This window comes from Gymnogyps californianus, chromosome 24 (assembly GCF_018139145.2).
Source record: "Gymnogyps californianus isolate 813 chromosome 24, ASM1813914v2, whole genome shotgun sequence".
In the NCBI taxonomy this organism is placed as follows: domain Eukaryota; kingdom Metazoa; phylum Chordata; class Aves; order Accipitriformes; family Cathartidae; genus Gymnogyps; species Gymnogyps californianus.
Window position 1 is genome coordinate 3,400,941 of NC_059494.1, and position 21,881 is coordinate 3,422,821.

The 21,881-nt window shown below is 49.4% G+C and overlaps 1 protein-coding gene across 2 annotated transcripts in view; it reads right to left on the minus strand.

Annotated features, from left to right (window-relative positions):
* FBN3 (fibrillin 3) overlaps positions 1-21,881 on the minus strand; it is a 118,076-nt gene that overhangs the window by 36,596 nt on the left and 59,599 nt on the right. For both annotated transcript variants that reach the window (XM_050910372.1, XM_050910373.1), the window contains exons 9-17: positions 16,597-16,722; positions 9,376-9,528; positions 8,523-8,720; positions 7,686-7,829; positions 4,946-5,065; positions 3,090-3,215; positions 2,478-2,600; positions 1,485-1,760; positions 1,040-1,093 (exon numbers count right to left, since the gene is read on the minus strand). In XM_050910372.1, coding sequence (XP_050766329.1) covers positions 1,040-1,093; positions 1,485-1,760; positions 2,478-2,600; positions 3,090-3,215; positions 4,946-5,065; positions 7,686-7,829; positions 8,523-8,720; positions 9,376-9,528; positions 16,597-16,722 — 1,320 coding nt within the window. The remainder of the gene's footprint in view (positions 1-1,039; positions 1,094-1,484; positions 1,761-2,477; positions 2,601-3,089; positions 3,216-4,945; positions 5,066-7,685; positions 7,830-8,522; positions 8,721-9,375; positions 9,529-16,596; positions 16,723-21,881) is intronic.

Genomic DNA, 21,881 nt, shown 5'->3' on the forward strand with positions numbered 1-21,881 from the left:
GTACAGCAGTGTCCTCGCAGTGTCATAGTGCCAGATGGCAAGCAGCCCAGGCCAGGGCTTCCCAGACACTGCTGGCCTTTGTCTTCATGCAGCTGGAGTTCAGTTACATCCCCAGGGAAATGCAACCCCGGAGAGCACTGAGTGCATACAGTCCTGGCTGCGGGCAGCGACGGGCTGACCAGAGCATGTCTGACGTTAGCTTCTTGCTAGAAAGCGTCTTATCGTTAGCCTGAGGCTGACTTCGGCCAAGACACGGTGCCCTGGAAGGAAGCCCAAGAAGCCACCAGGGTTTTGCCTCTGGCTCATTCCCATTTGGAAAGTTTTGAAAGGCCGTAGCTATCTGGCTGCTTTGTGCTCTTCCTGCTGATCCAAGCACTGCCCAGGGCTGGCAGCGCAGCCGCCTGCCTGACCTCTTGCGCAGCTGTCTAATTCAAAGCAGCCCCTTGGCAACGCATCCCAACACGCGCTTATCACCTCCCTCTCCCTGGGAGACTACGAACCCTCTTCTCCCGCGACCAAGGGAGCTGGAGGGCAGAGGAGGGAAACAAGCAAGAGGATGCAATTGGTCACGCTATTCATTCCCATCAAAGCAGGGAGTAAAGCCAAACTCTGCGTGTGCATCCCCAGAAATGTAGTTCCCACAGGGTGCCAGGAATCAACCGCTTGATTCAATACACAGTCCTCAGGGATGCTTGCTCAACATTAACTCGTGGTGCCTTAGGGAGGAGAAAAGACACACAGCACCCCTCTCTCCCCCTGTGCCCAAGCTCACGTCCCACCCACAGACACTCACTAACACAGAGGTAAGTTCTTGCATGCGCTTACACCCACCCAGGCTATGCAAGCTATCCTGCGCTTACTCACAAACAGGGCGTAACGTGCTAACTCTCCAGCACACCCTCAGCGGTGCCAAGTCGCTCATGGCACACGCTCCCACAGTCACACAGATGCACGCACACTCCATTAAAAGCAGCTGAAGGAAAGCCGAGAGTGACATTAGATGTGCCTGTCTAGAATCTGGTACATGGGATGCACATACCTCTGCCGTCAGCTGTTATTCCAATGCCGCTGCTGCAGAGTGCCTGGAATTCGGCTGTGTAGAAAGCACAACAGAGCTGTTAGCTTTTCTAGACAGTTCACACACAGTGACATTAATTCTGGATAGCGTTGGATTTATTGTTTGTTTGTTAAAATGTCAGCTGTGGGCTTCCAAGCAGTGTCTGTTTATACTTATGCAATGTGTATTTTAGAGCTGATACTCGCAGTTAGTAGTCCAACACTGTGAGAATCCCTGCAATGAGATCAGCACCAGATTGTGGATCCAGCGTGAATTTGTTGACTGCATGGCATCCCTTTCCCCCTGCCTATGGCTTTCCCATGTCACTGCCAAGCTGCCTAGGCCATCTCAGGGACATGTCAGGGACCCAGAATGTCCCTGAGCACCTTCCGGGCTTTTCGCAAACTGAGATGGAAGAGGAGCTCACCAGAGTTTTTGGCCGGACAGGGTTGGCAGGGCTCTCCAAAGCCATGGTCTGGGTTAGCACAGCAGCACTCAGACTTGGTGACTGCTCCCGGAAAGGGACGAGCACACGTGCCCTTTTTAATGCCTCCATAGCAGGTGCTGCGCATGTGGGTGTCCACACAGACTCGTCCATCCACCCCGATAGCCAGGCCCCCGAGGCACTCGCAGCGGAAGGAGCCCTCTGTGTTAATGCACCAGCCATTCATACAGATCCCTGGTGTCTCGCACTCGTCGATGTCTGAAAGAGGAAGCACAAAGTGGCTGTTACCCACCCACAGGCAGCAGGACACACAGACAGAGGCTTTGGACTACTTGGCAGGGAGACTTGGCGACTAAGAGGGAGCCAGAGGTGCAGTTCAGAGCATCACATCCCCTGCGTGCTCTGCTGGTTGTCCCTGATGGTTCAAGGGAAGGAACAGGGATCTGGGCTTCTTCAGTCTCCTGAGACCCAGCCCCTTCTCAGAGTAGCAGGGTCTGGTCTCTGCTCTGTTAACAGGGCAGCGACCCAGAGAATTCACCCCGTGTCACAGCAGCATATGAAGAAATGCTATGTTGTCCTCCTCCTCCTTTCTCCACTCTGCCTTCACATCCTAACCTTCCTGGCTTTGGGAGGTGGCACACAAACCGTAGTGGAATGTGCTGTAGCAGCTGGGAAAGCTGTGGAGATGACTGCTGCCAGCTCACATTGGCCATACAGAGCTTCACAGCCCTGCTTAACCTCCTTCAGAAAGAGGATTTAAGCTCCAATTTGTGCTGAAGCAGTGGAGGTGCAAGAACATTTTCCCTTGTGCCCATTCTGCTGCGAGGGGGTAATTTTGGGTGGCAGAGCAGGAGATGCCTGGCAACAGCCTTGGTTCTTCTCAGCTCCCCTTGGCCTCAGACACATCGCAAGTCCCCAGGAACATGGACAGCAGGCTGGAAAGAGGGCAGAGACCAAGCTCAGGGACCTACGCACCGACACAGTACCGCCCGTTGGGAGCCAGCACAAAACCGGGCTTGCAGATACATTTGAAGCTGCCGTCCTCATTGATACACATCCCGTTGAGGCACATGTTGGTCGTGGCACATTCATCATGATCTGGGGAGGACAAACAGAAAACATGAGCTCAGCCTGAGAGCTGCGGCAAGACTCTCCTGTGCTCAAAAACTCTCTGTTCCCCATCTCATCGTCAAATTGCTTCTTATGGCAGTGGGTGCTAATCCTCAAGGCAGAGTTCCTACTGCTTCTCCTGGTGAGAGCTGTCCTGCTGCGTCCCTGCTGCTCTTGGTACCCTGGTCAGCCGGTGCAGCTCGTAGCAGGACTCAGACGCTGGCTGCTGGAGAATGTTCTGCTTCCAGACCCAGCCCTGCTCATGCTCCTGGACCCCAAAACCTACAGAAGGACTCCAGGAGCACTAGCACCCTTATAAAAACACCTTCCTATTTCAGTCCTCTCACTTTAAGATGCACTCTGCCCTAGAGATGAAGGGAGTACAGCACAGATTAAAGTAACCACCAGTCCCCAGGGAGGACATAGTCTCAGCTCAGTCCCAGCCTTCTTCCCAAGGCACATCAGGAAATAGCTTACCAACACAGTTCTTGCCGTCAGGGGTGATTTCAAAGCCAGCGTTGCAGATACACTGGAAGCTGCCATCAGTGTTAACACAGCGGCCGTTCCTACACATCACTCCGTTCATGATGCACTCATCAATATCTGGCAGGGAAATAAACATAAGAAAGTAGCAGCAGGTGGAGGGAGAAGCAGTTCCAGCTTAATACGCTCCATGAGAAAACCAGGCAAGTGCTCTCAGACACTCAGAGCGTGCCCTGCTCCAGGATCACACTCTTCCCCTCTGTACAAACTACAGGAGATGGAAAAGATGGGGGAAAAGCTTTCTGCATGCTCTGGAAGCAGCACGACATTTGTGAGGTTAGAGCTCTGGGATCTCAGACCCTCCATGACGTCTTTGTCAACCTCCTGCCTTTGCAACTCAAATTATCCTAGGGCTGTTCAAGTCCCTAGTAGACAGCAAAAGCCCTCAGACCAACAGCCACGGACTCAGGCCTGCCACAGAGACGTGGTCCCAGTGCCTCAGCAAAATGAATTCCAGGACAGAAGTTGGGGTACAATATGACTGAAGTACGGCAACAGGGGAGGTGCTGTGTCGCACATCGAGAACATGATGTCCACTTGCTCTGGGAGACAGGCCACTGAATGCCTCTGGGTAAAGATGAAAGAAGAAAGGAAGAGGGCTGTCATCTCAGGTAGGGGGTTGTTACCGACCCTTTGTCAAGAGCTGCGGAAGACAGGATGAGCTATTTTATGAGCAAATTACTGAAAACCAGCAGTCTGGCCCCAGCAGCAATGGATGATCCAGACACTTCTCCTAATGTGAAGAAGTTAGCTTGAGAGCAGCCTGGCAGAAAAAGGTCTGAATCACAGATGAAATGGGGTGGCCCTGCACAGAAGGAAACCTCTTTTTGGGCTATATCAACAGAAGAGCTGTGTGTTAGTCACATGGGAGAGCTTCTTGTCCTGACAGCTAGAGAGGTCACAGCTGAAGAATGACATCCAATTTTGGCACCACACATTAGAAAAGATAAAGACAAAATGGAGGAAGTTGAGAAGATAAAAACAAGGACAATGAAAAGCTTAGAAACATTACCAATGAGAAGAGATTAAGAGGCTTGCATTTGTTTAGTCTAGGAGGGAGATGACAGGGGGTTACAAGTTGCAGTTGCCCAACATGTAAAAAATGTTATAAAAGTGATGAACCAATTTTCACGGCCAGAAAGAGAACCACAAGAAGAATTCAGCTTAAAAGATTTAGTTTGGAAATTACAAAAGCCTTTCACGTTGTCAGGCAATTGGAGGGTCCTTTGGAAACCCCTTCATCAGAAATCACTCGACGGAAAAATAAAAAAATCAAAGCTCAGGCACTGACAGGGAAATCTGCCTTTGCTTCTTGTTCATGTGGGACATATTACCTTCCCATCATTCTTTTTGAGCAGTCCCTCATCTAGAGCACCACCTTGCTGCAAGGCACCGACAGAACAACTTTGCTAGAAATCACAATCCCTACATGGATACAAACATGCCTCAAAAATCCTATCTTTTGTCAAAACAAAATGTTGTCACCTTTAAATAGAGTTCTGCTCCTGAAAAGGACTCTGTAAGTTCCTTGATTGCCGCTAGCCAATTTTAAGGTAGATAAAGGTAGAGGAAACTTCTCCTAGACGGATTTCAGGACACTGCTGGCAGCTCAGCTAGGTTGTTCTGAAATCCTATCACGCACCTGGCTGGGAGGTTGCTTGGTGCTGGGGACTCCTCACTCTGTTTCCCCTTTACAACCATTTTCCTTTGGATCCTAGGTCTCTGATAACCCTGCTGACACTCCCGCAGCACACTGCGTCCTCCCAAAAGGAGAGACAGAAAATACTTACCGATGCAAGCCTGCTTGGTGGGGGTGCTCTGGAAGCCTTCATGGCACTTGCAGTGGTAGGAGCCAGGTGTGTTCACGCAGTCGCCATGCACGCAGGGGCTGCTGGAGCACTCATCCACGTCTGCAAGAAGAAAAGCCTAAACCCGTGAGTCACCATTATACACAGCAAGCTACCAGGACAGGCAACAAAGGCTGCCTCCTGTGAGCTGCTGAGCCCGTCCTTTCAACTCCAGTGCTCAGCATCCTGACAGCACGGCCAGCAAGGTCCCTCCGGATGGCATCTCTTCCCTCGAGTGAATCAACTGCACCGCTCAGCTTGGTGTCATCTGCAAACTTGCTGAGGGTGCACTCAATCCCACTATCTATGTCATTGATGAAGATATTAAATAGTATTGGTCCCAGTACGGACCCTTGAGGGACACCACTCGTTACTGGTTTCTACTTGGACATTGAGCCGTTGACTGTAACTCTTTGGACACAGTCCTCCAGCAAATTCCTTATCCATCCAACAGTCCATCCACCAAACCCATATCACTTCAATTTAGAGGTAAGAATGTTGTGGGGAACTCTATCAAAGGCCTTACAGAAGTCCACGTAGATGACATCCGTAGCTCTTCTCTTTTTCACTGATGCAGTCACTCTATTGTCAAAGGCCACGAGATTAGTCAGGCACAATGTGCCCTTGGTGAAGCCATGTTGGTTGTCTCTAATCACATCCACGTTCCATGAGTTTCAACATATCTTACCTTCTAAACAGTTTATAGCCATCAATTGCAGTGCTCCAGTCGTGTGACTAGTCCCACCCCATTTCAGTACAGCTTTCTAGCTGCACAGTGGCTTCCAGCTCCTCCTGTTTGGTACCCATGCTGCATGCATTGGTATAGAGGCACTTCAGCTGGGCTATCAACCTTCTCACCTTTTTAGAGGAACATGCCCTAATTCCTTTCAGGCATTTCACAAGTGTTTCCCTGTTGGTTCCTAACACATCAGCAGCCCCTGGCTCTTCTTTGTTGCGCAAAACTCCATCCCCTTCTCCCACTAAATCTAGTTTAAAGCTCTCCTTATAAGTCTGGCCACTTTTTTGGCAAATATCATCTTGCTCCACTTGATCAGGTGAATCCCATCAGCTCTCAACAGACCCGGCTTCTCAAAGGTAGATCCATGATCATAAAAGCCAAAACCTTGAGTATGGCACCAGGCATGGAGCCAGTCATTCACCTGTTCAATTCCTCTCCTCCTTCCTGAACCCCTTCCTCTGACTGGGAGGATAGAGGAGAACACCACATGTGCTCCAGATTGTTTTAACACTGCTCTCAGTGACATATAGTCTCTTTTGGTGGTTCTAAGTTGCCTTGTCGCAGTATCATTAGACCCTACATGGAATAGTAGGAGTGGATGATAATCTGGAGGGTTCACCAGTCTTGGCAGACTCTCAGTGATGTTGCAAATGTGAGCTCCTGGTAGGCAGCAAACTTCTCTAAGAGAAATTGGCTGGATGGCAATTGAATGCTTTGGTACCTCTCAGTAAGGAATCTCCAATTACTATTACTTTACGTGCTTTTCTGGTGGCACTGGTTCTAATGCATGGGGGGGGCTGGATCAAGGTTGCATGGTTGGCTTTTCCTGGATCTTGTCCGTTACCCACGTGCTCCTCATTCTCCAAACCCAGAGTGTCGTATCTCTTACGTAGGGGCACTTCAGAGGAAGGTTCTTCCTTCTGCCCTCAGCAGAGACAAGGGTCCAGTCTCCTTCATCTTATGAGTTACTTGTGCCAGTCAGCTCAAGGTTGAATTCAGGCTTACCTCCCCCTTGCACAGCCTTAACGTAGGGCTGTCACTCAGCCTGGGACAGCACACAATACCACGTATCAATCTCTCACATTCCTGGATACTGCGCTGCCTGTTGAGCTCTTCTTATAACATAGCTACTTGTTTGAAGAGTTCTAGCTGGGCACACTTCCAGCTATGACATCCACCACTGCGTTCAGGTGCTAGGAGGACTTCCAGGTGCTGGATCTCCATACAACCTAAGGTCTGGACAGTTAATTCAGCCCTTGGGAGGCCTGGCTGGGTGGAGATGTCAGCATAGGAAGGCTGTTCTTCGCAGATGCAGTGGGTGGACACCATTTTCTTTCAGCAGGACACGAGACTTATAGTTCTCAGAAAAAATAGCCCACTTACTTACTTATAAAATGGTAATTCTTTTGAAAGATGCCATCCTTCTAATTCTAATTCCTTGGAGAACTCAAGCTCCTGAATAGGCTTGCACAGCCACCAGCTAGCTGGGGTGACCGTCGGGGCTGCAGCCTAAGCCTGCAGGGTAAGCAGAGCAGGCAGCAGCCCAGTAACTGGCAGAGCACGCTGCCCTTCCTGCTGCTCCCTGATCCCCGGTGTTCCCCAGGGGCTGGTTATATGGGGCTTCCCAGGGTGTGAACTGGCCACGGGGACCACCGGCACTGCCTCGGTGCTGGGACTCTGTCCAAGCAGTGACAAGCAGCTAAGGCAATGGCAATGTTGTGGCTACCACAGGAGAGTTGTCACCCTGAGTGTTCCTTTCAGGGCAGACATATCCTTTCCGTCACGCTGCTTCGTTACCTGACACGAGCCCTCTATCTCCAGCCTCTTGTGGGGAGCTCTGACTGGGATGGGGGCTGTTGGGGCAGCAGCTCGAGGTGCTGTTAGGAGCAGGCCTGGGGCACGGTTGGAGCTGACCCGTGTGCGTGTCAAGCAGAGCCTACTCACCAATGCACTCCCCACGCACGTCCTGCTTGTACCCCATGTTGCACTCGCAGCGGTAGCTGGATGGGGTGGGGATGCAGCGTCCGTTCAGGCAGAGGTTAGTGAAATGCTTGCAGATGTCAATGGTCTGATTCAAAGTGGCGGTTCCTGGAAAGCACAGAGACAGCATCAGGTAGAGGATTACAGCTCCCTTGGTTGTCCCCAGGAGGCAGGGTCGGTAAGTCCAAACACCGTGACAGATCAGTAATGCTCCTGGGCCCTGAACAACCATGGGGCTGCAGACACAAATTCAGCTGCCTCAGAAATCTCTGCAGGGTGCTGCAGTACCTGGCATGCCTCTACCCCACTGACATGCACAAGATGGCACAGCCTCTCAGAAGCAAGGTGGGAATCAATATATTTATTGACATCCAGTGCATTTTCACAGGCTTCAGCCCTTAGCAAGGCGCTATATGGGGATGGACATGAGCGGGGTGTCCAGGGTGCTGAGAAAAACAGTTTTGTTTTGGGGAGGCAGAGAGTGAGGCGGTGACGTGAAAGCTTCATTCCTATTTGGTAATTAGAAAGATATTCTGCACTGGAGCTAGCCTCAGCTCCCTTGCTCTGCCAGCAGATGCTGTTTGATCTGCTTCTGGGCTCAGCATCCTGCACAGCATTAGTGTCACATCTCATCACTCCCCCCGTGTCAAAATAAACCTTGTAGCTGGCTAAGAGCACGGGCGCTTTGCTCATGTGTGCACAGCTCAGAGAAGCGGGCCGGCATGCAGGCAGACACGCTGCCTGTGTTCTGAGACAGGCAGCCAAATTGGGTCAGCACAGTAAGAAAGTCATTTTAATTACCAATGCTTGAACTTCCTGGGCCCATTCCAGGCAGACCTGGGATCCCGCCTTGTCCATTTGCCCCATTTGGTCCAATGCCTCCAGGCCCGTTGAGTCCCGGCCCAACACCATTGGGCCCGAATCCAGGAATTCCTGGAAAGCTCCCAGGGAACCCTGGCACGACTGGGAGTCCTTCGATGCAAAGCCTGCGGTACTCATCTGAAACAAAACAGCTGCCTTAGCGCTTTTCCAAGAGTGCCTGAATCCCCCTCCTGCCTCTGCCAGAGTGCAGAGAACAGAGGGATGGAGACGGACCGGCAGGGAGCAAAGAGGGTGGGTGCTGATGGGAACAGGGCAGATGGGTGAGGAGGGCTTTAGCACCCTTCACTCTGGAGCAGATGATGAGACACAGCTTGCCAGGGTGTCTGGCAACGGCTTCTCGGGGTGCGTGGGACAGCTGGCACCGTGGGCTCCCTTCATGCAGGAAAGGACAGGACACAGGAGGGTGCCAGACACTGTAAAGCTCTGCCCTGCTCAGAGCTGATGATGAAAGAAGAGAGGCAAAGAGATATATCTACAGTGCTGTGCCTCCTCAAGGCCTCCTGCTGCCTGGGCTCACCCTCATTTGGCCCCGAGGTTCAATTATGGTGGGAGCCAAAGAGAGCTGAACGGGTAGGGGAAAGGGATAAATTCTTGCCTTGGCTGAACTCATCTGGCTCAACTTCAGATGAGACCCAGGCAGGAGAGCCAGCATCCCCGTGTGACCTTTCGCTGGGTGTTGATGATTCTCCACGTCAAGCCTGGGGTACCACTAGGGCCATCAGAGCCACAGGTTGGGCAAGCAGGAGGTGGAGGTCCTTTGTGTTGCACTTACCAGACCCCCGGACAGGGCACATCTCTGGAGTCTGACCAATGGCCCAACAACGCCCTGAGTCACAGCAGCACTGCATCTTGGTGTACTGGCCAGGAAGGTCCCCAGCACAGCGGCCCCCGATCAGAGCAGAGAAACACGTCCCAATCCTCTGGTCTGCAGAGAAGGAGAGAAGAAGGAGATACATTCATAACGTGCCATCACCACACTCTTGGTCAGGTCCTGAGTGTCCATTCCCAATGGTGTCTCTTCTGGCCATCCAATGTCCCAATCTGACCTCCTGTTCTGCCTCATCCTCCCAGACCACGAGGTTCTCCAGCACTTCTGTCTGGAGCACATCAAGGCTGTAGGGCCAGGCCTCATTCCCCAGCATTAGATCTCACATTCCCATTTAGGCTCCTAAATACTACAAGCAGCCTGACCAAGAGCCAGAAACAGGCAGTCGGTGGGCAATCCCTCTCCATCGGATTCTCCATCGGGAGCTGCCTTCCTTGCCCTGCAGGAAGGACAAGCTGACCCAGCAGATTACAACAGTAATCCAGTAACCCAGCAGTACAACAGGCCCTGAACTTGGCCATGTGGAGGGCAGTGTCTTCTCCTCTCTCGGGCTGTTGGACCCAGCATGATATTTTTTCCTCTAACTTCTGCCACTAAAAACACTTCCCTGTGATAAAAACAATCCAGCACTGCCTGCTACTATTTTGAGGGTTCCCAGACAGTGAGCGGGCATTCCCCAGCCATTCCTGCTCTAGGCTGAAGCCTTGGCTGCAACAGTCCTTTCCCTTGTTGTCACTTGTTGCAGGACAGAGCTGGCAGACCAAGGTGGTCGGCCATTTCCTACACCACTTTGGTCAGGCTGGGGATCCAGGTACAACCCTTCGAGCGTTAGTCAGTGATCCCCGATGCTGTGCTAAGCAAGGACCTTTCCACAGCCACCGCTGTCCAGTGTGGCCCTGCACATCTCAGGCCTGGCAAGGACCTGCCTCTCCTTCCCAGAACTGATTTAATGGCAAATGTCCCACGTCCCAGGCTTCCCATGAGGAAGGATTCCCTGCCAGGTCCCAGTGGTCCCAGCATCTCTCGCTAAACAAATGGACCTGTTCCCAATTCCACATCCCTCCAGCCCAATCACTCCCATTCCCAGTGGATGCCTGTTTCAGGTCATGGGTTAGTTCCCACAGCCTGGACTGAGCTGGGAGGAGAACGAGCCCTGGATGGTGGTTAAAGTCCGCGAGCCTGGCCAAAGCCACAGACACCAAGCCTGGCACCGGTGTTTGGTGTGTGTGGCTTCTGGACAAGGCCCAGGAGACTGAGGGTTTTTCACATGTCTAGCAGGCTCCGTCTGGCACCAAGTCCTCTACGAAAACCTGGAATCTTCCACTCATTCATCTCCCGTCCTTGTTTCTCAAGTAAATTAATGAGGGGGAAAGTCTAGTCTGATTTGTCATCTGTGCCTCTAGACTGACATTAGCCAGCAGGCTGACACTTTCCTGAAATATAATTGAAATTAATTGCATGGAGCTGTTTGATCTGTGGGCTGTGGTTACATTTCTTCTCTAATCATAGCTCAGTGACTTGCAGAGGACAGTGACCCCATTCAAAGCCAGGGTGACTGAACCAGCAGGTCTCTTCTCAGATACATCCTTTCCACCATTCTGCAGCACTGACTTCAGCATGAACTATTCCCTTTTTGGAAACTTTATCCACCAAAAAGAGACTTGCAGAAAGAAAGACAGACTAGAAGAAGGGAAACTTGAGTGAGGGGACAGAATGCAACACTGGATTAGCTCCTAATCCTAATGAAGGGAAGTACAAACCACATGGGTGTTTGGGTCATCCCAAGCCCTTGACTCCAGCAAGTGGCAAGAGTGCAAGAGCAATGCCCACGTCTCTGCAGGTTTCAGCAGATGCTGGAGTGTAGAAGAGGGCTGTGTTTCCACAGCACGTTGGCAGGCTGATGTTACTTAGCATCAGCATGTAGCCCCCTCTTATTCCAGAAAGAAGCTGCTCTCTGAACAAGCCAGGGCAGGATAGTGGGGCCATTTGGAAAAGCTGCACCTCAAACCCTTGATGGAAGTTTAGCTAAGTGAGGGCTTAGGGCTGAGCTTAAATGAACTTCTAGATCTGAGGGTGGTAGTTTGGAATAAACTCTTTGGACATTAGAGAGGACAGATCCCACCCAGCTCCTTGTGTTCTTCTGTGGGATGCTCGCAGTCCCAAAAGCTGTGATACAGGGTGACGGCCAGCCACTTAATGGGCAAGGAGTGACTTGGGGAACGCAACCTCCTTCCCCACAGACAGACATGTGCTGACAAGTTTGACAAGGCAGGGAGGTCACAGCAGTTTGTGTAACGGAGGGAATGGTCCAGCCCTTATTCATCTGGACAAATGTTTATTAAGTTCAGCTGTCTTTGCTGCAGTTTGTAATAATCTCTCTCAGAAACGAAGGTCAGAACTAATTGAAAACTCATCTGGAGCTGCCTTGGGCAGAGAGAGGGGTGGATGGAAAGAACAGTGGGTCCCTGCAGTCCCTCTGTGACCTCCTGCAGGACCACCCACACGCTGGAGGTACGAGCACAAAGCCGTTGTGGTTTTGTTCTGCCTTCCTCTGCAGCTGTTAAGGGAATAGGTTTGCACAATAACCTCAGTAAATCAGACAACGCTGCAGGCGAGAAAGGAGGTAAAATTCCACATGAGATTAGACAGCACACAGAGGTGGGGGATAGAGCCACAGGTCTGTCGGAGGTCTCTGATTCAGAGAGGCTGTGGATGCTTTACAAGGTCCAGCCAGGAGCGGTAGAGCAGGAGATGGAGTTTGGCCTGCTTATCATAATGGGACAGGAGCGACTCCAAGCTGGACCATCCTGGGGTCTGGCAGGGTCTGCACCCGTCTGGCTGGGCCATGATGCCCCGGTGTGTGTGTCCTGATGCCCAGGAGAAGCCCCCCACCAGGAGCTGCACCCTCTGAGTGACGATCCAGCATGGCTAATCTCCATCTTCCCTTTCAATGTGGACATCCTCTTTGTGGTCTGCACAAGGTGTCTAAGATCTGTCATGCCCCTGCAAGGGATTTTGCAATTTTCATCTTGATGAAAACCTGGTTTGTTTCTTTGGTGGTGGGGTAGGGGCAGGGAGAGATGGAGGAATAGAAAGTACTGGTACTGCTTCCCGGGAGAGAATTTTAAAGGGTGCCTATTATTTCTCTCACTTTGTGTCTTGTCATGGACAGAAACTGAGAAGCTCAAGTGACCAAACCCAAACAAACTCGTGGTTGCAAAAGGCAGTTGGCTCTGACTACAGAGGACCTGAGGGCTATGAGCTCAGAAGGGAGCTGCAACACAGCAGCATGTAAGCCAAAGGTCTCCCACCCAAGATGTCCAATGGCGCTTGGTTTGCAAGGAAGAAGGGTGCAAAAAGGAGCCTCATACTGTGGTGAGGACAGTCAGTCTGGACCGATGATGCCATCATATGTTCTCCGTTTCTGGAAAACTGACTGATTTCATTCTTGCCTGGGTACGATTAGATGGTGGTGTCTGTCTCAGTGAAGAGTCGTGCCAGAACGAAGGCACAAAGCATCCCTCTGTGCACAGCTCCCACCAAACTGCAATATCCACGGCACACCTTGGCCACCAATGCTTCTGCTGTCTCACTGCAGGAGGGCTGCAGCGCAAACAGGGAAGCTCTGGGTGTTATTGCAGGACGGTTTCTTTGCTGGGAAGTGCTATAATAAATTCACTCCCTCCCTGGCTGTTCACTCTTTTCCAAATTCACCTCCCAGTTCAATGGTTACAAGGTTGAGGTATAAATGCATCCCTGAAATGATCTCATAAAAAATGATTCTCTCTAGGGGGAAATGCTTTACAAATGTGGACTGAATGGCCCGGTTTGCAGTCGAGGTTCTCACACAGGTTCACACTCCGGAGCGACTGTGGAGCCTTTCTACACCCTCTGGTCCCTGCAGATGCCCAGGCAGACCTCTGCTTGGCAGCATCGCCAGCTCCCTCGATGCCTTGGGAGCTGTTGAGGGGGCTCTGCTCAGGGTCCCTCCCCAGCTCCTTATCAATCTGTTTGGAGCCTGTGACCCTCACACCACTTCCCTTTCGTCATTTCTTGCCCTCATAAATATCTCCTCATATTTCCTTTTTCCTCTTGCTCTTTCCTTTCCTGGATAATGACCAAAGAGGGCAAAAAGGGTTCTCCAGGCAGGTAAAGTCCTCAGTAACACCCTCACAAACTTCTCTGAGCCCCGGACTTTGCAACGATAAGCAAGATCTGGCCCTACCTGGAACTTTAGGCAGTAAATCTGCTGATGTTGCCCAAGAAGAGATAAGACCGAAATCTCTCAGAGCTTTGCTGCACTATCAGGGAAAAAGAGCAAAGAAAGCAATGTGCAGGAGTGCTGACTTGCAACGAACAAGGGAACACCATGTGCATGTCTGGAAATGCATCTGAAAGGCCATTTTTCTCATTTGAAAATTACTCTTTTAGGCAGTTCTTGAAAAGCAACCCATCGTACTGAAAAGAAAAAAAAACAACCTCACAGCCTGCTGGAGCAGATCCTTCTGCTGCCTGCAAAACACTGAGCCTGTCTTTTACAAGCATAAATGAATGAAACTGTTATGAACATGTGTGGAACTGGATTCTTTGTGTCAAGCACAGGTGGTTGAATCATTCAATAAATGTTCGTTTCAAACTATGACGGACTTTCTCCAGCTACGCTGCTGTTTGCATTTTACTGCGGAAGGCAGTGAAAGCAGCTAATGAGATTTGGGATCAACTCAAGCTCAGTGTCTTGCTGTTTCAGCTGCAGAAACTACAGGAGATTATTCAAATGCAATAAAAAGGTGTTTACTTTACTAAAAAGGGAGGGGAAAGGGATGGGAATATATCAAGGCTGCCACCATAAAGTCACCACATAGCCAGTGCTGGTGCCCCATGATATATGAGACACTGCGGTCACTTCCAGTCTAAACGTCTGAGAGGTGGCAATGTGACAATCTCTTCTACTCTCTCCTGATGCTGCTCGTGCTTTAAGGGTGGCCAGATTATTTATTAATTTTCAATTTTACAAACTATTTATTTGATTTATTTCATAGGACGTAAATTGTGCGCTTAAACTACCATAAACTCTGAAAACGAGCACGAAAACTCCCTCAAACGATAGAAGCAGGGTTTGCAAAATATGGAACCTGGGGCAACAACACCCCAATAGTAACTGTGCATTTTGCCAGGAAAAATATTGTCTGTCCCAAAACGTGACAGCACACTAGCAGCCTATTAGCTCAGGGAAATGGCTAGAGCATGATGTATTGAGTTCAGATGCAGTCATAGTCCACTGCAGCTAACTAAGCTCTGGACTATTTTTAAATTTGGGCTTTCTAATTTTATTTAGTTTTTCTTTCTTGAAGCACTTGGTTTCAAGGAAAGTGGGGAAATGTCCATATGACTCATCCGACAGCCGTCACACCCCTCCGGGCGTACAGCAGGGTCTGGGAAACAGGGAGGAAAAGAATTTCATTCTCATTAAAATCTATCAGATTCCCAAACAAGGTGACTCGTACATTATACTTTACAACATTTTTCTTTCCAGAACTAGAACATGATTAATTTTTACTCCAGGTTCTGTGGATATAAAAGAATTCGGAAATGATTTTTTTCTGTATTAATTTCCAGGACTTTCAACAGAAAGCTGTACCTGACATTTTCCATTACACTAACAATGATCTTTGCCTTTTCTGTAACAGTTCCTCTTTACAAACCCTTGCATCCTTGCCTTTCTAAAGGCGAATGAACTTTCTGAACAGTGAGACAAACCCTGGGATTCATTTTGACTAAAGTAAGTGCCCCTGCTGAGAGCAAGTAAACAGAGAGCCGATCTATTTATCAAAGAAACTGTTGTCTGTTACAAAGAGAAATGGACCATCAAATATTTACAAGGCTTGGAAAGGAATTTTGATCTGTTAAACATGCAAGATTCGCTCCAGGCTCTGTAGTCTGGAGGCAGGACAGCTCGTCAGTCTGGGGAAAGCTTGCCTGGACTCACGCCTGTTCTGGGAAGCTTTGAAATACAGACACCTTGAGCCAAACTGAGCCAGGGGTGAACAGGTACGTCAGAGCCGGCGGAGCGGCGCACGCCAGCCCCACCAAGCCCTTCATGCAGTCTGCAGGATGGGGACTGCAAGACTGTGATTTCCATACGAGCCTGGGAGTCATTTTGTTGCCAGAAATGGGACACTGTGGGAGGAAGGCGGACTACAAGGTAATGTGCAAGAGCTCCCACGACAGCCTTGTAAACCTGCACGTTCAGCATGGGTGCAGGAATAGGTGTCTGCAGTGCCCTGTGCTGTGCTTGGGAGGCACCTCCTTCTCTCCACTGGGTACAGAGGGGATCCAGACAACCAGCTCAGTGCAAAGCAACTCACTCCCAAAAGGTTGAGTTCAGTGAGATGAAGCCAATTGAGTCCACAGCCCTACTGATTATTAGCTTGGGGCCGTAGGGATTTATGAGCCATTACCTGTGGTCTAAGCAGAAAGGAGGAGGAGATGATAAAAGTCACCATTTCTTTACATTGGTTATGCAAACACTTGGAGTAAACCTTTCCTCCCTTCAGCTCTGCAAAGCAAGCGGATGAACGTGCAGTTGTGGGATGTTCCCCATCACTGGGTCCCTCTTTGCTCCAGGAAGGCTTGCAAGCTTCCCTTGGACTTACACGCTCCACAACCACACACCCTGCCTGCAGTTCAGTTGTAGGGGGAGTACTGGTGTCTCTCCCCGGCTGACATCTAATGCAGGAGAAAAGGGGTAGCGTCTGGGATTCTCCCGCTAGCTGGTGCAGTTCTGTGAGTAGGAGCACAAGGATCCTTCCTCAAACAGACCACTATCCCAGCCAGACACTTTCCACCCTAGTCCTCCTCCTAGTGTCCTCAGCAACCCCTTGTCAAACACTTCAAGCACTGAGGCACCTGCAGCCCGAGTTACGGAGACGGAGAAAGCCCTGGTCTGCAACAGCATCAAAACCTGTGACCGGGAGGGACCATGTCAGCCATGGCACATGCAAGGACAGCCCACGGAAAAGAGCATTTTCCAGCTATTGCAGGAACAATGTGCCCTTTGATTTGCAAATCTGGTGATCACCAGATAGTGATTTGCAAATCACCAGGTCTGGGTTTCAGAGGGTGATCTCTTCCTGTATCTGTGGTCCTGAGATCTAGTTAGCATCTTACCAATGCAGCGTGATCCATCAGGGCTGGTCATGAAACCACGTGGACATGTGCACACGTAGCTGCCTGCTGTGTTGGTGCACTCGCCGCCATCACACACGCCAGAGATTGCGCCACACTCATCCACATCTAGAAAAGAACAAACCAACAGTGATTACGTTTCCCTGCAAACCATCTCCTTTCCTGTCTGCAGTGTGGATCCAGGACCAGAGCTGGGATCACAGAGGACAGTAGCTGGTCTTACAGGCTGTCATGGGATGCTTGAGACCATGAGTGGCCTCCTAGCAGTGGATCAGTATGGAAAACAAGGGTGATACAGAGGGCTTCATGGAGTCCTCTGCTTAATCTCTGCTGATGGTGTAGGTCTTTGGGTAGGCTGATCTAAATGTTGAGCTCCCTGGAGTACAAAGGAAGCTTCAGGACAGAAACATGTCTGTGCAGGTGCATGCCTGCCTGGGCAGCAGGTCCCTCCGTGTGGCTTGGAGGCCTCTCTGAAAGCAGAGATGCAACATCAGAGACAACATCACGTTTTTAAAAAGCACTGGGCTCATGCATTATTCGCCAAATTTCTCCATACAGGAGGGATTTGGTTCAATTTTAAGTACATTCAGGCCTCTCAATGCAGGTGAAAAGGCCTCTGTACTATCAGTTAGGCAAGGGGGGTCTGGACATATCATTCTATGGGTTCAGCTCCTCAATCAGCAGTCCTATTTTAGTGTGAACTGATTTGCATAACAATGCCATAAGCATGCCATAGTTTGAACTATTTATCTCGTCACAGGGAAGATTAGTGAGATAGAGATATATTGAGTCCTTGGAGAGATCACATCTAATTATCCATGGCAATCAAAGAAACACCATCCATGTTAGCAAGCCCTGCCACACACCACTTCTGCAGCAGCCTGCTTCTCCAGCAGCCCACTGCCATGTGTGTGACAATATGACATACCAGTGAGGTGCATCTCTCTGGATTTAGGAGCATGGAAAAGAAGGACATTGCAACAAGATTTCGTCAAGCGCATCAGCTGGACTCAGACGTCAGACCAGGCAGCCCCGGTGCCCAGACATACGATAATAATTGCAGAAAGGTTACAAAAGTACCAAAATTCAGAGGCAATCACCCCAGTCTTCTCCCATTTGAACTCATGATGTGCTCTACAAAAATCTGTCTCGTGTGGAGATATGGCAGACCCTCACCACAAGCTGAACGTGGAGACTAGCCCCATTGCCAAGGGTCTGGATCCTGAAACAGAGCATCTGTATTTGAAATCTTGCTCAGAGTTAGATTTTAATCCACGCTGGAAGAACTGAGTTGGAAAGATGAGACACTACAGGGTTTGCTTGAGAACTGTAGAGTTCTCCAAACTTTCCAGGCCATTTATATTACAACCTTGAGACAATTCTTGAGCAGAAAATTCAAGAAGTACCTATAGAGACGGCACAGAGAGAGACAGCCTATAACTTTTGTGCGCAGCTATCATTTGGGACCTGAAACTTGGAAAATCAAAGGGAACGGAGTGGCAAATCAACTATTTTGGAAAGGGCAATCTGTTTTCAACAAATTTTGACCAAAACATCAATATAATTAAATGTACAGGGCCGAGCCATGTTTGTGGGGCACTTGACTCTAAGGACTTGTGTGGGAGCAGGGTTGTAGATTTTTTTCTATTGCCAACTGAAATCTGTTTCAGAAGCTGAGATGGAATTAGATCCAACCTCTAATTAATCCACCCAAAGCAGCCAGTTGGTGGTCATGGTCCAGGTGGTGGTAAAAGACAGAAGGAATATTTGCCCGATAGCTTTTATAGTGGCAAAAAAACCCCGTGTCTTGGCAATTGGCAAAATAAATTATTTCTGCTAAGCAACTTTATTTATTGTATTTTAAATCTATCATGCTGTTGTGAATGGATAAGGAGATTTTTATATGCAATTCAGATGCTGCCTGGGGCTGGCAGGAAAGTAATGAAAAGGAACTGGTCAAAGTCTGCTCCTCCGAGGGGATTTTTCTGATGTGAACAGCACAACAGCCTTGCACAGCCTGATGGCATTAGCATGCGTGGAGGTTAGAGTTGCTGCAGGGCAACGACTAATCTGCGAAAAAAAAAAGGCAGAACAGCAAAGAGCTCTCATCTGGGAGTGGGGATGGAGGATGTCTTTGGAAGGGCTCATCTAGCAGACCTCAGTGATGAAGGCAGCATATACACATGGGAAAGAGTTACCTGAACCCATCCCATCAGGGGAAGGGAGGGACCAGAAGAAATCTGTGCTGGGAGCCAGAAGACCTGGCTCTGACGATGGATATGAGCCACAGTGACAGATCTGAGAAAGGGGCAAGAAATTTCTGTAAGAAACGGGTGTGGGCTACCCAGAGGGGTGGTGAGCTGTGTCCTGTCCAGTGTGAAACTGAGAAAAACTTGAGTTAGGAAGGAAATGTCTGACTGCAATCTCACAGTGCCATGCAGTGGCTAGCGATGCTAGTGCAGCCCTGAAGATGTATGGGAGAAACACTGAGCAGAAGCAGGTAGGTGATGTTACCTCAACTAGGATTGTTCCTGGATGCCACAGCTCTGTGTGGTGCCAGCTCTTACAAGAGGGTGTTAACAAAATGGAGGGGTTCAGAGTCTAGGGAGACGACTCAAGGCCTGGAAAAACGTGCCTGACATTAAGGGACTAGCAGGACTCAATTACATTTATCCAAGAAACTGTGAGGATGTGATGGGATCATAGAAAAGAGACACGCAAAGATGATGTTGAGAGCGCAGTGCTCTGCAGTCTCAAAAAGAGAAGATGAAAACTGAAGCTGAGACATTATAAATTCAGGCTGGAATGAAGCGGACAGATTTACACCAATGGTAACTAATCTTTGGCCTATGTACCCAGGGATAGGGCTAGTTCTCCAAGGCTTGGGATGGATTCAACTCACCTAACAATGTCTGTAAAAGGATTCCCTCGCATAGGCACAAATCCAAGGGAGGGCAAGGGGGTGTGAAATCTGGCTGCACAGAGGTGACTCTCAAGTACTAAGCGTTGCCCTCCGTCCTCCAGAAACATCCTCATAAACTTCATCCTTCTCTCTAAAATCAGAGAGGCTGCCAGGAGCCTTCTGCTATTGCATCCCCGGCACTGTGACTCCACTACACCAGCCTTTGGCTGCAGGGTGGGACAGCCATGGACATCTGATGATGACAGTTAATTCGCATCACCCCAAAGCCCCCACCTTGCTCTGAGGGAAAAGAGGTATAAGAGGGTCTACACTGTTAGACCTCTAGAGGAAAAGACTGCAGAAATGATCTGGACAGTGGTGCACGTTCAGTTGTGGTCCGATGTGTTAGATGGTTACAGAGCAGGCATCTCCATCAGAGTTTTTTCTAGATGCCATTTAAACTCAGCAGAAAGAGATAATCTCATCCAGGCAGTAATTCATCACATCTGAATGGAAATGTCGAAACAGAGCAGAAGAGTTGTACCCTAACAGTGATGATTTTGCCCTGCAAAGTGAGGCACAGTGATATTCATCCCACTCGGCTCAGCGACAGACACGGACAAGGTATGTGTTTAAGTAAGATGAGCTGAGCTGCCTTTTGAAGTGAGGCATATGGTACGGACAGAGACCCCCCACGGGTGCCTCATGTGGTCAAAGAAATAATCTTCAATCTCTCCTCCTTCCTCACACAACCTGTTACAAACACAATTATCTTCTGTTTTACTTTGGCTGCAACGCTGAGTCCTGAGGAATCAAGTGAAACCTCGATTTCAACATGCACAAAATTAAGCTCAAGTGTATAGGGCAGGTTATACACTCATATATCAAGAGGGGAAGATGCATTCCTGTTTGGCTTCTTAGGAACTCTAAAATTATGCTTTCAGCTAGCCAAAGATTTCAGCCGCCTTTTGCGAACAGCAGAGCTATCGCCTCTGTCCTTGCAGTGCTCCTTTAGCTCTTTGATGCTCAGAGCCCCTCCAACAGACAGACAGGACTTGAAACCTGGCAAGGCAGCAATGCAAATCTACAGAAAACACTTCCCCCACCTGGGCCCCTGCAGCGAAAGAGATTTTATCACTACAGCCTGCCCTGTCATTTAATTACAGGCCTGTGTTTGGTTACAATTTGCAGAACACTGGAAGGGAAAGAGCTTTATGAAGCAAAAGCTGGTTGTACTGTTGGAAATAACAGCTTAAAACTTCTGCATAGCTCTCCTCAAGTTTGTTGTATCAGAGATCTGGAGGCCAGCTGACAGGCAGGCATCTTATTAGATCAATACTTATGACATAGCGTCAGTCCTCCAAGAAAAAGTGTACGTGTTTGTGGGGGCAGCAACTGCATTCCATTCTTGAGGACAAACAGAGTTAATTCAAAAGGTTAAATCAAACTGCAACATTTTTTTCCCCTTGAAAATCCTAGCTCAGATGAGAGCAGTGTTAGCAACCCAAGAAGCAGAAAAAAAGCCAGAGTTTCTCAAGACCACTCGCACATCCTGTACTTTGAGAAACTGAGCTCTGGGCTTTGTTGTTGTTTCAGTTCTTCCCCACCACATTTGCCTTCTTTATTTTCTCTTTGTAAAGTGTCTCATGGTTTTGATTCATTCAGAGCTGAAGTCCACGGAGAGCTTGACACAGTGGGACGGATACGTACACCTCTCATTAACACCCAGCTGCCAGCTCTGGGTAGGGAATTCTTCCAACTCCAACCTGGCTACTTCAGGACTTTTCCAACTCTCTGTTAAAAATTAAAGCAATATTCTGTGTACTCTGCTCTTCAGACAATGGCAGAATTCAATGCAAACGTTGATTTTGGATCTGCTCTCCAACTCGCTGGGTTGGAGTTGGCCTGATCATTAAGGCTGAAAATGCTGGAAGCCAAAGGCTACAGAGCTTCAGAAGGAGAGTTGCAGTCTGCAAAGCCCATCCAACACGGGTGCCCACAGACATGTTGAAACCCCAACCTTTCCATCTGCTAAAAAAACAGAACTTGATGGAGAAAACATCTCTGTGTCACGTAGCAGAGGTCATGTCTCATCAGCCCTCTCTCGTGCAGCGCACGGGACTCTCAGACCTTCCCTTCCAGAAAGCACAAAGAAACCACAGAGGAGAGTAATGGAACCCTCCAAACCACACCAAATCCATGGAAATGAGCTTTTAATGGATCCAAACAATGAGCTCTTCTGTAGACATTTTGTAAGAAAATTGAAAACACGCTAATAAAATGGCTATCGTGTTCCATTCGTGAGGAAAGTGGGCCAGCCTACCCGCTCTGCTCATGGAAAATGCAGGAAAGCTCCCTCCAATTC